Source organism: Dipodomys merriami, unplaced genomic scaffold (genome assembly GCF_024711535.1).
Source record: "Dipodomys merriami isolate MVZ:Mamm:240054 unplaced genomic scaffold, mDipMer1.0.p SCAF_555, whole genome shotgun sequence".
NCBI classification, from domain to species: domain Eukaryota; kingdom Metazoa; phylum Chordata; class Mammalia; order Rodentia; family Heteromyidae; genus Dipodomys; species Dipodomys merriami.
In genome coordinates, this window is record NW_027206130.1 from 278,785 (window position 1) to 296,335 (window position 17,551).

General features: G+C 35.0%; 1 protein-coding gene across 2 annotated transcripts in view; it reads right to left on the reverse strand.

Annotated features, from left to right (window-relative positions):
* LOC138811993 (PRKC apoptosis WT1 regulator protein-like) overlaps positions 1-17,551 on the reverse strand; it is a 69,592-nt gene that overhangs the window by 11,408 nt on the left and 40,633 nt on the right. For both annotated transcript variants that reach the window (XM_069999946.1, XM_069999947.1), the window contains 2 exons: positions 12,978-13,109; positions 8,192-8,226 (listed from right to left, as the gene is read on the reverse strand). In XM_069999946.1, the coding sequence (XP_069856047.1) occupies positions 8,192-8,226; positions 12,978-13,109 (167 nt within the window). The remainder of the gene's footprint in view (positions 1-8,191; positions 8,227-12,977; positions 13,110-17,551) is intronic.

A 17,551-nucleotide genomic window follows, 5' to 3' on the forward strand; every position in this document is an offset into this window, starting at 1 on the left:
ATACATTTTGTCAATGTAAAACTTCAAATCACATTTGTTAATACTGTAGCTAATTAAAAATGTATGTGCTTTACAACAAGCTGTGTTTATCAGCAATGAAACTGAAAAACGTTATTATTCATCATTTTTATGACAATAAAATAATGTATTCTATTCTGAGAGAACTTTGTCGGACATTTAGTCTTCTTTATTACTATCCTGTTCTTATTACGTAAACCTATGGTGTTGCTGGAAACTGGTATCCAAATTACCTTCTTTGCTACAGACTTATCCAGGGTTTGCAGGCAAACTCTTGTTATTTGTTGTATGTGGCTTCTCAATGTTGACAACTTTGTTCAAGAGACTTTGTAAGAAAGTAATAAATTACTAACAAATATGTGAAATCCTAAATATCTGCTTCCATCAGCTAAAGGAATAGTCTTTCTTTCAAATAGTAAATTTGGTTCTGGTTTATTTATACATGTAAAAGCCACTCAAATTCTAATTGTATTGTTTCACTAGCTAGTCTCTACTCACAAGTAAACCACTATGATTTTAACTTCTCCACAGATTGTAGTCAAATAAGACTTTCAATATATTGAGAGTAAATACTTCTCAACTGAATTAGTACCAACTGTAGTTAGTGCCTTTGAAATGACTTCACTGTCACCATTTAATGTACTGCTTACTTTCTTTGACATCCCCTCACCCAACCCTCCTCCCCCCCTACCAAAGTTGTAAAGTTTGTTTTCGACATAACGACTTGTACTTCTCATTATTGCAAGGGGTCCACCTGTATCCCTATTTAAACGATTTGTTTTTGCCCTTCATAGTCAGAAAAGGTGTACCTTTTTGTGTCAAAAAGACCAATAGTTTGCTTTTCATTAGTAAACTAGGATTAAAAGACATAATATAAATTTTATTTCCAAGATTTAGACAATATTTATAAATCAAAATTTAAAAAGAATGAAAAACAATTGTTTTTACTTTTTGCTTTTTTATTATTTAATTTAGCTATGTTGAGTTTTAATTCATTTCATGTATAGAAAAAATAAATCTAAGTAAAATTATAACAAGATTTTAAGCAAAATGAATTACATCTCCTTTGCTCCTTATGAAATCTGAGTACAAATAGTTAACATATAATACCCTATGCAGTAACATGGTCTTACTGGGCATGACTAGCATGCAACTCACCAGCACTTGAACCAGCATATACACTCTTCCCAAATAAGCCCATGGATTTGCAGGGGAGGATGACAATCTGAAATGCCACTGGGTTTCTACACACTTCCTCTAGTTTTCTACTGAGCTTGTCATGGATTGTGACAATAGTTCAAGGACCACACTATGAATTGCACTATGCTAGAAAATGTTTACACTTAACGAAGCAGTAAGAATGTGCAAATATCTAAAACTAAGAGTATGTGGCTCATTTGAGAAACAGAAAAGCCCAATATGGCTAAAGCATGAAATGTAAACACAAGAAAGATAAGATAAGAGGCTGGACAAGCAAGCAGGAAACATGAAAGTTATTTTATGGAAGAATTTAATGGTCTCCAACCTTTGTTTATATATATACCTATGTTGGGACTACATTTACTTATATACACGTTATGAGATTTACAAGGATTATATAAAAAGAATACACTTTAGGTATATAGCAAAAAACAGAATATAAACAGAGACAAATTATCGTTTTATTTATAGTACCGAATTTTTAAAAACAAAAATATAATTGATTGTGCTTCTATATTTCTGAAATCCTACTTTAACAATTTGTGATACAGAAGACTAGATGGCTGCTAGTTTGCATTTATGGTTGGTTACAAACTATCACACAAATAGCTTGGCTATCAGAGGTCCTCACAATAAGACTTGGAATTTTTTCTTTTTTGGGTCCGGTTGTGGGGCCTGAACTCTGGGCCTGAGCGCTGTCCCTCAGCTCTTCAGATCAAGGCTAGCGCGCTACCACTTGAGCCACAGCACCATTTCCGGCTTTTTTTTCTGCTTATGTGGTGCTGAGGAATCGAACTCAGGGCCTCATGCATGCAAGGCAAGCACTCTACCACTGAGCCACCTTCCCAGCACAGACTTGGAATTTTTTACTTAACATTTTAATATTATTTTTTAAATATTGGAACTGAAGTCAGTGGAATAAAGTATCTAGTACAAACAGAACAAAAAAAGAAAGAATAAAGTCTAGGAAAGATGGTTAGGTAATATCAACACATAATAAGTAGATATCAAAAAAAAAGTAGATATCAGAAAGGAAGAACTATAAAGAAGTAGATACTAGAAAAGAAATGACAGTAAGAAAATCAAGAGTAAGGTATCAGTGAGGTCATCTCATATTGCAGAAAAGCACCAAAACTTCTGAAAGAATCTTTTACATAAAAAAAAAAAAGCCCAGTTTCTTCATAAACTACAAGATATTCAGGCAGAAACTCTAATGCTGTCAAGTTCCACTTACAAACAAAACACTCAAATACGTTTGTCTTTTAGTGGTTCTGTAGTTGCTTAAGGAACAAGAATGAACTGCATTTTGAAAGTGGCTGGATGATCCAAGATGGCTGAGTCAAGAGGCCCAGCACTCATCTCCCCTATAGAACAACCAGGACAACAAATGTCCTGGTTTCAGGAAGGGAACTGAGGAAGAACAAACACCATGTGTCAATAAGGGAGTGACACAAACTGTACAGGAATCAGAGTCTTGACACAGCAGCACAGAGAGAGGAACAAAACTTACCACAAATGTGACCCTGCCCACCTGCCAAGGCCAATTCCACATCACCAAGACAAGGCAAACAAGAAGACATCACAGATCTCTGTCCACACCACGTAGTAGGAGAGGTTCCATAGCTCTCACTGGCTTTGATCCCAATCTGAAGAACTACCTGATGTTTCTGACTGTTTTGCTCTGGAGAAGTAACTCACTTTGGGCCCCACCTTGAGGACAGAGCCATGGCTAGAGTTCATTCTGCCAAGGGACTGCAGCCACTGCATCTTCACCTCCCTGGAGTCTCACAAACATCCCAACAGCTCTAACACTGGACTGCCACCTCATGACTGCAGCTACTCACCTACACAGCTATGATGTCAGAACACAAGCCTGAGAGCACCCTGAACTTTAGGACAACTAATGCATTCAGCCTGAGGCTCCATCTCCAGCTCACTACTTCAATGCTTTTGGTCTCAGTGCCTCAGCTACAGTTGCCATCATCAGCTTTCCTCTGTGAAGTATGACTGCCACACTATGAGAGAGAGATCCCACCACTATTGCAGCATTCACCTCACAGGGCCTAGGAACCCACTTTACCAAAACCTGGAGCATCACAGGTACAACTGTGAGAGGCCCTCACGACTCCAGCCAGCATCCACTTCTGCAGATAGCTGCCTTAATAATTTTACAGATCCTTCACAACAAGCTTGTCAGTATATAAAAAAGGCACCATTATGCAAGGGTAAACGCAAGACATAATTATTACTGGAAAATAAAAATACTGCTTTATTCCCAGTACATATTAGGTATGAAAGAAGTACTATCATAATTATGAAGAACTGGTTACTTGGCTTTACTGCCAAGTCAAACAGTTTATCCAAAAAATAAAAAAAGTTTTTTAACCTACTTTGTAGCCCAGATATGCAAAATGGAAAATATTCAAAATAAAAAGTTGTTTTATTAACTCCAAAAAGATTGTAATGTTCTACTTAGGAATGTTAACACAAATCTCTAACTAAGATCCCAACAGAATCTTCCTCCATTTGCCCTCAGCTACAACAATATTAATTATAATGTTCAGAAAAGGGAAAATCATAACCAGTATCACTAAATATAAACACCATCTTTTACTGGAAGATTCCCCCCTTCTGAGTATTTCACATCTTCTCTGGAAAGATAAGTGCTGTGTTGGAGAAAATAACAATGTTATTCTAAAACTATCATGAAAGTGAGGTTGGCAGCACTAAGATTACAGCTAGAAGAATTTTCTGATAATATAGACATCTTAAAGCTTAGCAATTAATAGAAATACAAGACTCCTGGGTACAATCCCACTTTAAGAATGGATATCAAATATGTAGAAGCATAGGATGTGATTTCCTACATGACCCAACAAGGGCATGGGTAGTCTCCATATTTTTAGCATCTCTTACTACCTTGCCCTCCCACTTCTCAGTGTAGCTCATGCTGTCTAAAGGGTTCTCTCTTTTCTTCTTCCAATTAGACACACACACACACACACACAACCAATTACTAGCAATCAGAACCAAGTCTCCAATTCTAATAAAAATGATATATGCTATGCAGAAATATAAAAATAAGCTTTATCAGTAACCCTATCAACCCAGAAAAAATGACTATCCTTTTTAAAACGTATTAATAGGTTCCTAACTTTTCTGGATCACAGAAATCTTCAAAAATCTCAGTGAAAAAAGAGATCTCCCAGGAAAATATTATTTTTCCTTTTTTATTCTTTTGTCAGATGTGGGACTTGAACTCAGGACCTGAACACAGGCCCTGAACCTCTTTGTGCTCAAGGCTAGCGTTTGAGCTATAGCATTACTTCTGGTTTTTGAGTGGTTAAAGATAAGAGTCTCATAGTTAGAGATAAGAGTCTCATGGGGAATTTTCTGCCCACGCTGACTTCAAACCACAATCCTCAGATTTCAGCATCCTGAGTAGCTAGGATTACAGGCACCTGGCAAGAAAATATTCTTTTTTCTTTTTTTTCTTTTTTTTTGTTGGTTGTGGGGCTTGAACTCTAGGCCTGGGCACTGTCCCTCAGCTCTTCAGCTGAAGGTGAGCACTCTACCACTTAAGCCACAATGCCACTTCCAGTTTTCTAGTAGTTATTGGAGGTGAGAGTCTCAAGGGCATTCCTGCCTGGGCTGGCTCTGAATCCATGATCCTCAGATCTCAGCCTCCTGAGTAGCTAGGATTATAAGCATGAGCCACCAGCACCCAAGCTTGAAAATATTGTTCAACAGAATTTTAGTGGCACATGACATTAGATCTCAGATTATATATATATCATATATAGGCCAAGTCTACAGTAATGTATATATATTTTTTATTTGATAAATTTTTAACACTCTTCTCCCTATTCTACATTTAATTTAAGCAGGTTATAACTTTCTTATGCAATCCTTATTTTTCTATGCCATAATTTTAATAACTACATTTTTACTGTTTACAAGAATATAGCACAGCTTTAAATATGTCTCACTGTTAAAAATTTCAGTTGTTCCATTTACAAGTTATCATTTATGCTCATGTTTGTCATACTAAATATAGGGAATTATCCTTTTTTAAAAAAAATCAAATAGAATAGTTACTTTATCGAAAGTACTTGGCTGCTCAACTATTACTACTTGAGAGTTAGACAAAACAAATTCAGAAAAGAAAACATTCTTCTAAATGTCGTTTGTTATATCCCAGAAAGAATAGCTAAAATTATACAGTATTATTAACTTACCACGAGTCTCTCACACAGGACTTCACAGCTTAGAATGAGTCAATAAATATTTGACATATAATGTTCCTTTTGCTTTGAGGGAAAAACCCTTTAACAAAACAATACAAAAATTTTCTATGTACTAAGAATATATCAGAATCACCAAGTGCCAGTGGCTCATGCCTGTAATCCTGGCTACTCAGGAGGCTGAGATTTGGGGATCACAGTTCAAAGCAGATTGGGCAAGAAACTTTATGAAACTCTTATCTCCTGCCAAACCTGCCAAAAATCTGAAGTAGAATTGTGGTTCAAGTGGTAGAGAGCTAGCCTTGAGCAAAAAAGCTCAAGGACAGTGCCTATACCCTAAGTTCAAGCCCAAGTTGGGGGGCGGGACCAAAATCTTGTACATGAATGTTTAAAACATATTCTCTACTCTGTATTACATGCACCTATAACATTTCATATTAGCATAAATAAGTGATGAATGACTAAATAAGATATAGTAGATTTGTGAATTTTCTGATATGCTAAGTGAAGGAACACAGTCACAAAGGGCTACATTGTATATGTATGGTTTCACATATATGAAACATCTAGTATAGATAAATCTATAATGACTGAAAGTAGATTATTGCTAAGAGCAATAATTAAGGCCTGACTCTTTAATGAGTAAAGGCTTTCCTTTCATGGTAGGAAAATAATTTCTGGAACTGGATAGTAGTGATGGTTATAGCACTGTGAATACACCTTAAAAGGGTGACTTTTATGATGTTTGAGTTACAACTCATGAAACTCCTTTTAAAAAGAGAATAATAAAAATCATTGTGGGAGGCCTTACACCTATAATGCTAGCTAGAGACCACCCATGCATATGAATGCTAAAGTAAGTCTGCCTGAGTTCAAATTCAGTTTCTGCTAGTAAGTTTGTAGCACCAAGAAAAATATTCTACCTCTAGAACATCATTTACCTCATCTATCAAAGAAAGTAAAATTTATATCTACTTTAAAAAATTACCAGGAAAACTGAGACTGCTATTGAAGTGTCTTAAAACATTACAAGAACCCATTAATCTATGTTTTAGCACATTATAAGCACATGTTTCAGCAACCTTTACAATCTCACCAAGACCAGGAAGTTAACCTTTCTGGTACTATCTATCAATGAACAACTTTTCACAATGACTGCAATTACGTTCCTATATACGTACACATATAAACACTCTGGTGTTTATTCATCACTTAGGTATAATATAATAAATGTATTCAAATCCTACCCACAATGTTACTGTACTTATTAACAGGCATTTGAGAGATAATCAGGTTTAGATGAAGTCAGGAAGGTAGAGGTCCCTCCATGATGGGACATCATAAAAGGGACATCAAAAAGCCAGTCTCCAACTTCACTACAGAATAATACAAGATGGCTAACTGCATCCCAGGTTTATTAAGACAGCCCCCATCAAAACCTAGCTGGAGTGGAAATATGATCATGAACACCTAACCTTACAAACTGTGAGTAAATTAATTTTGTTGTTCAAGCCACCTATAGCTTTATGGCATTTTCTTAATATAAGTGGAATACTTGTATTTTTTTTTTGAAATTTTACTCTTGCGTTAATTGAAATGCACACTCATGGGGCATTTGCCTCTCCTCACAGAGAGAAATCTCTCCCATCACAGATCACCTCCTTCTCATTTGTTACAATGGATTTTTCTTTTTTTTAAATAAGTTTTTTATTGTGAAAATACTGTACAGAGGGGTTACAATTACATGAGCAAGGTAATGGGTACATTTCTTATCAAGCACTGTTGCCTCTTCCTTTGTTTTCCCCTACCATCCCTTCCCTCCCATCTCCACAACTACACTCCCCACCCCCCACCTAAATTGTAACAAGTTCATTTTTCAACATAGCGTCTTGTACATCTCATTGTTGCAATGGGTCCACCTGTATCCCTATTTAAACAATTTGTTTTTTCCCTTCCTTCCCCCCCCCCAAATTATACCAACATCAAATACAGTGAAAACAGGGGTTATACCGTGGGGGAGGGACATACAAAGCAACAAAAAAAATCACGTGGTACCTTATAAATACATTAGAAACAATAGCAAGCAAGGAAAAAAAAACACTGTGTCCTTATGTTGGGGTTCATTTCGCTTAACATCATCTTATCTGACCTATTCTGCTTGTCTCAGACATATACTATTACAAATAAGGGAAACCATGGAACTTATGTTTCTTTGGGCCTGGCTTACTTCACTTAATATAATTTTTTCCAAGTCTTTCCATTTCTAACAAATGGGGCAATGTCATTCTTTCTGATGGAGGCATAGAATTTCATTGTGTATATATACCACAGTTTCTTGATCCATTCATCTACTGAGGGGCATCTAGGTTGGTTCCATATCTCAGCTATGGTAAATAATGCTGCAATAAGCATAGTTGTGCTGGTGGCTTTAAGTACTTGTATTTTCAATAGTTGAATATATGAGGTAAAGTGATTCTAAGTTTTTATTTTGCAAAGTTCATCAAACTATGCAAATTCACAGTGTGGGCAGTTTTCAAAAACTGCAGGATACGTCAGAATAACCTATGGTCAGACAGACATTACATGCCTGCCTACAATGTAATTTCTCACAATATTAAGGTTTCCTGCTTTTCAAAAAGCTACTTTAAGCAGTTCTACTTACTTAAGTAATGGTCAGACAGACATTATACTCATGTCTACAATATGAGTAACAAATTTAAGATTCTTACCTTTTATATCTGCCTGAAACTGTTCTAGATGATTCCTATGAAGTAAAAATAATGACAAATCAGTTTGCATGTGCTTAAGTATACAATCACTAATAGACAACTGATAAAGAATATCTAATTTTGAAAGAATCAGCTGAGTGCAATAACTATTACACTTTTTTAAATTCACATCACTTATCAAACAAAACTTGATTGTTTAAAAACTTGGTGTTTAGCTCAAATTAATCACTTATAAATTGTTGTCTAATATGTATTTTAAAAGTTCAGAAAATACTTGGGTAGGCCATCACTTATCAGTGAACTTAAAGCTTTCTAAAATATTCTATATAAACTAAAATTAAATGTATACCTAATTGGTACTCATTTAAATAAGCATGAGAAAAATGCTAATCATCTCTGAATCTCCCAAATGCAGTAAAGCATCTCATCTCTCTCATTCTGATTATATGCAAAATATTTCTGAACATGCTACATCACCTTCCTGACTGAAATGAAGGAAGCAATGAAGGACGGCTTTCTAAACAAGAGCAGCCCTACTGACTTGGGGGTTACTGCTCTACCACCTAAAATACTATGAGCAACCAGGCAACAGGCTTTTCCTTATGACTGCCAACTACTATTAGTACAAATATGCAGCAAAATTTTAACAAATGCAGAAGTATGAAATGGAAGACAATAAAACTGAGTGTTATTATACTTATTTAACATGTAGATTCAATTATAAATTACTGAAAGTAGATAGCAGACAAGCTTCCAGCTTAGTACATTAATAACAAATTGCATAATAGTATCACGCTATTTCTTTACAGGCTTAAAAAAAAAAAAAATCCAGTCACTTATAGAGTGCTTACCTCGCATGCATGAGGCCCTAGGTTGGATTCCTCAGCACCTCATAAGCAGAAAAAAGCCAGAAGGGGTGCTGTGGCTCAAGTGATAGGGCACTAGCCTTCAGCTGGAGAGCTGAGGGACAGCACCCAGGCCCAGAGTTCAGCCCCCACAACTGACAACAACAAAATCTCAAAAGCTTTTGTTTCCTTGCTTGTTTTTGAAATAGTGTTTTATCATGTGCTTTAGTCTGGCCTTAAATTTGAAACCCTCCTCCCTATGTATGGCAAGTGCTGAAATTATAGGCAGCCACAAAAATTTCCAAATAAAGGAACTTACCTCTATAAACGTGTATTAATAACTAGTATAAACAACTAATGATAAACTTAATTCACTCTAAATGTGAAATAATCTTCCTGGACGTGTATTTATCTCCTCTTACCACATATAAACTTTGTTCATTGTTTCTGAGTTGCCATTCCAATTTGACACTGCACCTGTAAAGACCATTTTCCTGGGATTTCCTTATTGACAGTACAAGCTTAAATGAGCCAGAATGTTTTATTTAAACTTACACAAAACAGCCTGTGCTCTGCCAACATTTTCTTAGCTCTACAAGGTGTTTTCCTTCCCTTTGAGCAATCCAAACTATCCCATTACAGGGATGACTGTTTCAGGAAAAACGTATTTGATATCTGTTGTATAACAGACATTTGAAGTTTGGGGAAGATAAAATTACAGCCTTTGAAATTTGTGAGACCAGGAGTTATACTTTCTACAGGCAGTTTCAGTAGAGTAGGATTTCTCCGTTTTTTTCTACATTTGTATTTCCTATAAGTAAACATGAGACAATAAAAACCGTTGGATCTATTACCAAATGACTGATTTATAAGCTATTATTTTTAAAAATATAATTCATCCTTACTTTAAAATTAAGAAGAAAAGACCATGTAACTAACTTCTTCAGACCTAAGTAAATGGTAGAGTCACAGGCAACTAAATGTACACAATTCTGAGTTTGATCCCACAAAAGACATGATTTGGACAATTGGGAAAACCTGAATAAGGTCTCAATCAATAGATAGGAACAATGCGTCAGGTTTGATTTCTTTCTTTTTTTTTTTAAGAGCTATGATATAGTTACATAGCAGACTTTATTTCTGGAAAATACAGTAAATTTTAGAGAAAATGAAGGCTCAGAGTAGTAATTTACTATCAATTTTTAAAAAGTATTCTGTGTAGTCTTTCAATATGTTGAATAAGCTAACACTAGGGAGAAATGAAAATAATGCCTTCTGAAAATTAATAATCCCCTCTAACAAAATAGCATTACCTACACAAATTGATCTGATAGGCTATTTTATAAGTAACAGTATATATTGAGGATTTTAAAAAACCCTTAAAACATTTTTTGTTTTGTTTAGTTTTATAGTACAGTTAAGCTTCACTCTGAAAATCTGACTAAAGAAATTCAAACCACATTTATAACAATGCCAATTCAACTATTATTTAAAATAAATTTTAACTACTATTTAAAATAAAAATTCTATGCTACTGAAAACATTAGTTTGGAGTAACAAAAAACTACCTATACTACAAAGACCATTTTAGAAATATCATCAAAATTACAAAGGCATATTTCTTTTCATCCAGCAATTCTAATTCTAGAATTTTGCCCTATAGATTTACACATATGCAATATATATATGTTTACTGTTTCACTGCTGCATTATTCAAGACAGCAAAAAATTATAAACAACCTTAATGATCAGGTAGTTTAAAAATTATAGTTCATGTGCAAAATGGAATGTTCCACATTTATGAAAATATGGGTATCTTTACATATGATTGCAGGAGTCTGCAATACTGAGAAAAAGGGCAAGATGCAAGACAACATGTTTACAATATCTTCTGACGCACCAAAAACTTATAATAGAAGGGGGAGAAAGGAGGGCAGAAAGAAAGAGTAACCTAGGGTGATTTTGATCAAAATACATTATATACAAGTTGTAAATATTACAATCAAATTCTTTGTACAAGAAATTTATGCTAATAAAAAATAAAGCCAACTCCTGTGTTAGATCAAGAAAAAGACTGAAAATATTTTAATCTTTCAAAAGAATACTTAAGTGCCAAATTCATACCCCACTTGTTCTTCATTTTTAAAGACTGACTAGGGAAGTGGCTCAGATTCACAGACAATCTTAAGAAACATACTCCCCTATTCAAAATATCCTTGAAAACAACCAATGATGCCAGAATTTATTTTTTCTGCCATATACATCTTCTACTGCTTTTGATTTTGGAGTTGCAGCAGATATCTATCCTTTATGAGTAATGGAATATGTGAATCAGATAGTAACTGGGATCAAGAGGAAGGTCATCTATGTGTACCAAGCATTTCTTGTTCCCACTTGAACTCTGAGAAACCAATTTGGGTGACCCAGGGGAGCTCCTAAGCCTCACTACGATCCTAAATAAATAGCCAGGCAAAACAGATACTTTACGCCAAGGTCACCAATGAGTGGCACAATCACTAACCCCAATTGCTAATAAAACAAATAAACAAAATCCAGAGTAAGGAAGAGTAGGACTAAGAAAAGATCAGGAAAAACTACAGTAAAGAAGACAAACTAGATGAGGCCAGATCTTCAGGTTCCTATCAGCTATGTTCAGGGAATTCCATTTTTGTCTATACATTTAGACAAAACATTAAACTCTGGGTAATACTCTGTTTCTTCAGAAAGAAATCAGATCTGTTTCTAAAGCCACTGTCTGATACTGTCTGAGTTTTCTACTGTTTGAGTATCCCAGAGTAAGTACAAAGGCCAAGAACTGTAACTAGATGTCCAAGACATGGTAAATTGTCTCTATCTCAATAAATAAAGCCTTCAACTTACAGGAAATGTTCACTGAAATAGGTCCAGATTAAACTTCAACTTTATGAGACAGAAGACACAAAGATGTTTTGTACTACAATTTATCACAATTATTGTGACAGTTGTTAGCTTACAGCACATTAAAATATAGTATTACTTTTTCCCAGAATTGTGATGATTACCATCTACCTACTAAAAATTTTGTTTAAAAATTGTTTACATCTTTTTCAGAATATTTTATTTCTATCTGCCTAAAGGCTTCATAATAGATGCTTATATTTTATATCTCTTTTCATCAATAAAATGGGAAATGTACATATTCTTTTGAAATTTCTTTCAACTCTGAAAAGACACATAGAAAACTTAGGGCCTCAGAATATCACAAAATAATTCAATACCAGATTTTATCAAGGATATTCCCAAAATAGAGTTTATATAAAATGGTTCTGGGGCTAATAATATAACTCTGTGGTAGCTCAAACATGTGTCTGGTGTAAGCAAAGACTTGGATTTTCTCCCCAGTACCACCAAAAAGTAGAGTGAGTTGCTATGTATTTAAAATGACAGCTCATTATATGGTATAGATGTTTTAGCAATTAACAATACTATATATTGTGTTTGTTACTTTTTTTGTGAAAATACTGTACAGAGTGGTTACAATTACATGGGCAAGATAATGAGTACATTTCTTATTGTTTGTTACTTTTAAACATTTGATTCTGACGGATCTTTCTGTTCAACTTGACTGTGTTATGTAATTCTAATTCGAAAATCAACCTAGAACAGTTGAACTGATTAATTCAATCTGTTAATTGTCCTTATTTTCCTTGGTTATTTTTAAACTTGATGCTTAAACCAGCTTGTCAGTCAGTCATCAAATATTCATTGTTCAGAAACTATGAGCCAAACATTGCTTAAGTGAACAAGTATCTGAATAAAAAAGAAAATTAGTGGCTAAAACAATAGAAAACACTTTAAAGAAGCTGATGCTACAAAAATTAGACTGGAATAATTATTAACAGCAACTTAAATACTTACTAAAGTAGCTAGTGGCTTCCTGGTAGTTTTAAATACTCACTCACCTGTGGCAAATAGGAGCTGCTAGGATCTAATAAGCTTGCAGCTTCATTTTGCAATGTGTTCTGCTGTGTAATTGCATCCTCTCGTTTCCGCTCTTTCTGTCCTGCTTCATCATCTTCATATTCATCTAAGCACTGAAAGAAAGAAGAGTTTCCAATTCATCTTCACATATATTAAGAGTGTTTCAATGGTATATTGTAAAAACAAATTTGATGGAATTAAAGAAACGTTTGTATATTTAGGAATTACACAATAAATGTGTTCTTTTCAGCGAGATGTACATTTTATTCCAGGAAATTCTCTACTTCAAACTGATACCTCCATACACATTCATATCCCTGGCAACATGTCTTCCCTCTTAGCTCTAATTAGCAGGGACCAATTTCTTTAAAAAAAATTCATTCTTTATTATTCCTTCAACAATTAAATTCATTGTGTCTACATTATACAAGGAAGGCACTCTGCAGTGTAAATGATCTATTATAACATTTAATTTATAGTTTAGTAAAGAAGATAAATAGGTCAGTGTATATATGAATATGAAGGAGAAATAACCTAGTGATAAAGGTTACATTCTAGCTTACTATTCCTATAGTAATATAAAGAATATTTTCACTGGGGGAGTTAGGTAAGCATGATATAATTTAAAGGATGGGTATAATTTGGAGCCAACAATTGTCTATCACCAGACTTCACACACATCTCTCTAGTGTCCTCATTATGTAGGTTATCTGTTCTTTACAACATATTTGTAACTAATATACTGATCTAAAGAGCTCAGTGAGAGACACAAAACAGAAAACTTCTTTGCAAGCCTTGTTTACAAAGGCATTAAGACACTGACCAAACCACAGTAAGCAGGGAAGACAACAAGGTTTATAAACAGTGCATAAGAGAACAAAACAAAGGCCACTGTATAAACCAAGAGGGGTCACTGGAGGATTTGTAGACAGCAAGAACTGAAAAGAAGGGGTGCTAGCTTGCCATGAAGCAATTTGGAATGCAGCAGTGGTACTCACTAGACACTATGTGGAATATAAACTATACAACTTGTTAGTAGGGACAGAAGGGGAAAAGTGAGAGAGAACAAGGGAAGAAGTGACATTGTCAGAAAAGAAATGTACTCATTTCTGACTTCTGCCAGGAAACTAAGAGCTTCTGCCAGGATTCACAGGATAACATTCTAGACTCATAATTTCAGGGCCTCATAATTCCTGAGGTCAAGACTGGAAAGACATATCCTGATCTCCAAGAAACATGAATAATAGATAACCTGAGACATTTATACATTTCCTTACATAGCACCAAGGATGTTAATGTTGCAGTTCCTTGGAATATAAGCATAATAGGATCAAAACTACTTTTCAGGAAAGAACCTACGTATAGCTATTGGCTATTAAGAGTATAGATTAATAGAGTTAAACTACAAAAGTAATTTGATCCTGTGAAAAATTATAAATCCTAGGTCAAAAATAGCAATTAGTAAAAGAAATCTGATTATGTGCTACAAATATGTTAACTAATTAGAAATCGCTCAGGAGGGCTGGGAAGTGGCTCAGTGGTAGAGCGCTTGCCTTGCACGCATGCTGGGTTCGATTCCTCAGCACCACATAAGCAGAAAAACCTGGAAGTAGCGCTGTGGCTCAAGTGGTAGAGCAATAGCCTTGAGCTGAAGAGCTGAGGGACAGTGCCCAGGCCCAGAGCCTGGACCAAAAAAAAAAAAAAAAGAAAGAAAGAAAGAAATCGCTCAGGATATTTTAAAATAACCTTCTCAGGGAGCAGGGGAGGGAAGATAGTCTCTATAGGTAGGTGGACTTGTAGGAAGGGGGTGTGCCTAGAGTGAGGATATAAAGAAGATTGAATACTGTCAAAATAGACTATTTGCAACTATGAAACTAGAACAAGGAAATAGAATACAGTGTAAACGTGTGTACAGATGTAACAATGAAATCCCCATCCTTTGTATAATTAATTTAAGCCAATAAAGAAATTCTTAAAGATTAGTGCATGTAATGACAAAGTATTAACAAAATGTTAATAAAATCAAACTCAAGATATGGATGTCTGCTGTCATGACTTCTGGAAGTACTGATAAAATCAAGCAAGAAAAACGAGAAGTTTTAGCATTATGAGGGACTCAAAAACTGTCATTTAGATATAATTTTTATTTAAAAAGTACTTTAGGATTATGAGTTACATAAGGTGCCTTTTCAACAATAAGCACGAAAATAAACATATATTCTTAAAGTAACATCCATAACAAATGGAATCCATGACCCAGGACTGACACAAAAAGGACTCCCTTTCTAATACATTAAGAGAGAGAAATTCATTATATATACTACTATTAGGTTATGTATTCACCAGTTGGTAAACATCTGCATTACTTCTACCTGAGCCAATAAAGTGTGCTGCTTTTCTTTAAGAAATAATAACTATTAAAAGTAAAAAAAAAAAAACACCAGGCACCGGTGACTCATGCATATAATCTTAACTACCAAGGTTCAAAGCCAGACCAAGCAGGAAAGTCTGTGAGATTTTTACCTCCAGTTAACCACTAGAAAACCAAAACCAAAACCAAAACCAAAAGTGGTCCTGTAGCACTAAGTGGTAAAACTCTAGCCTTGGGCAAAATAACACAGAGACAAAGCCCAGGTCTAGAGTTCAAGTCCCACAACCAACAACAACAACAAAAAAGTATAAAAACCACTTCTCTGTCATACAAAACTAAGGCTCTGCTGATCCTTACTGCAAAAAACAAATGGTCTAGATTCTTCCACTATAAACAGCAACAAGAGGTAAAGGAAAAGAGATCTATAAACTTAGGCTACAAACTCAAAGGACATATAAAACTGGCCATGAGTTGAAAACTGGTGAAGAATGTGTATAGGGGACTTCTTCCTACCCTCCATACTGTGCATATTCTGAAATTCTGCTTAAAAAGTTGTTAAAACATCAATCAAAATGTAGCTTCATTTTAGTCTGACTAAACTATTTTATTCTAAATAGAAAAACACTTTTGCCTCTTGAAAATAAAATAGTGAATATCATTTGAAAACTTTTTAAAAATAGTATACACTTGGAAATATATTGTAAAGGAATCTCTGAATGAATAATAGGAAGAATGAATGAATACACTATCTGTATGCTGATTTCTTTGTTTTCCTTATAATCATCTGAAATGTGTGTTAAATACAAAGTTACAAGATCTCAGATTTTGGAATCAGAGCCTAGATCCAAATCCCAAGTCTGACACCTAAAATAGCAATAGTAATAGTATATTACTATTTGACTATTTTTTAGATGTAGGTCACTGTAAAGCACTAAGTTGTAGTATGTCATATAATTCCCACAAATCCTTAAGAAGTAACTGTAAAGAAGAATCCAAGAACTAAGTTTACCCAACAGGTTTAGCAAGGACATGAAATGGTTGAGTGGTACAGATAAAACTCCAACCCAAAAACCATCCAATGCCAAACCCTGAATTTTCTAATGGTCAAATGTAACATGTTTGTCAGTTATGACCTTGATGTGCATTGCAATGGAGGGTTTTCATGAAGAAAAAGAAACAGGAAAAAATAGAAATTATCAGTCAGTATTTTTAAATCTTTTGTTTGGCTTACCTGTGAGTCTATTAGGTCACTGTATGAATGCAGAAGCACTGAGAGGTACAGTCCAGTGCCTACAGGCTGATGATTATTGGAGAGAGATGACAGTTATATAAGAGATCATGTGTTCTATGTTTTTCTGTGCTCACTCTTGTTTGTTTCTTTTTTGAGACTACCAAATAAAAGAATTCTTTCAGGATCCTTTCCACATCAATCTCAGTTACTGACAACAGGCCGCATTAACCCAAGCTTCATCATCACTGGATGGACACTTGTTTCCCTATTTCTCATGTACCTACCATCCTACTCTGATCCAAGCCTTGTAACCCTTTGCTCTCCTTCAAATTATTCCATTGTGTCCTCTAAACTTTTATGATAAACCTTGTTAACCTCAGAGGCAAATGAAACCTAGCTGGGTCCTTGAAAACGCCAGCTCCCTGTAGTACTTCAACAGGAAACTGCTTGTTTTCATTTCCTCCATGCCTGACAGAGTTAGTGTCTTCTCTGCCCTTTGAAACAAGTCTCTGCTGCAGGTCACTTTTGCTTACAATGCCAGATCTGAGCAATTCTTATTGACTCAGTAGTAGAATTTTTTGGAGGCAAACTTTTGTTCATCTTGATGTCAGAAGGGATACTACTGGGTTGTGGAACTGAAGCTTGGAATACTATATCATAATTTGGAAAAAATAGTTCTGTTAATAACAAGTAAAAGGGGGCTGGGAATGTGGCTTAGTGGCAGAGTGCTTGCCCAGCATGCATGAAGCCCTGGGTTTGAGTCCTCAGTATCATATACACAGAAAAATGCTGAAAGTGGCCCTGTGGCTCAAGTGGTAGAGCATAAGTCCTGAGCTAAAGAAACTCAGGGATAGTACCCAGTCCCTGAGTTCAAGCCCTAGGACTTGAACTCAATAACAAAAATAACAAATAATAACAAAAACAACAATAACAAATAAACAATAACAACAAAC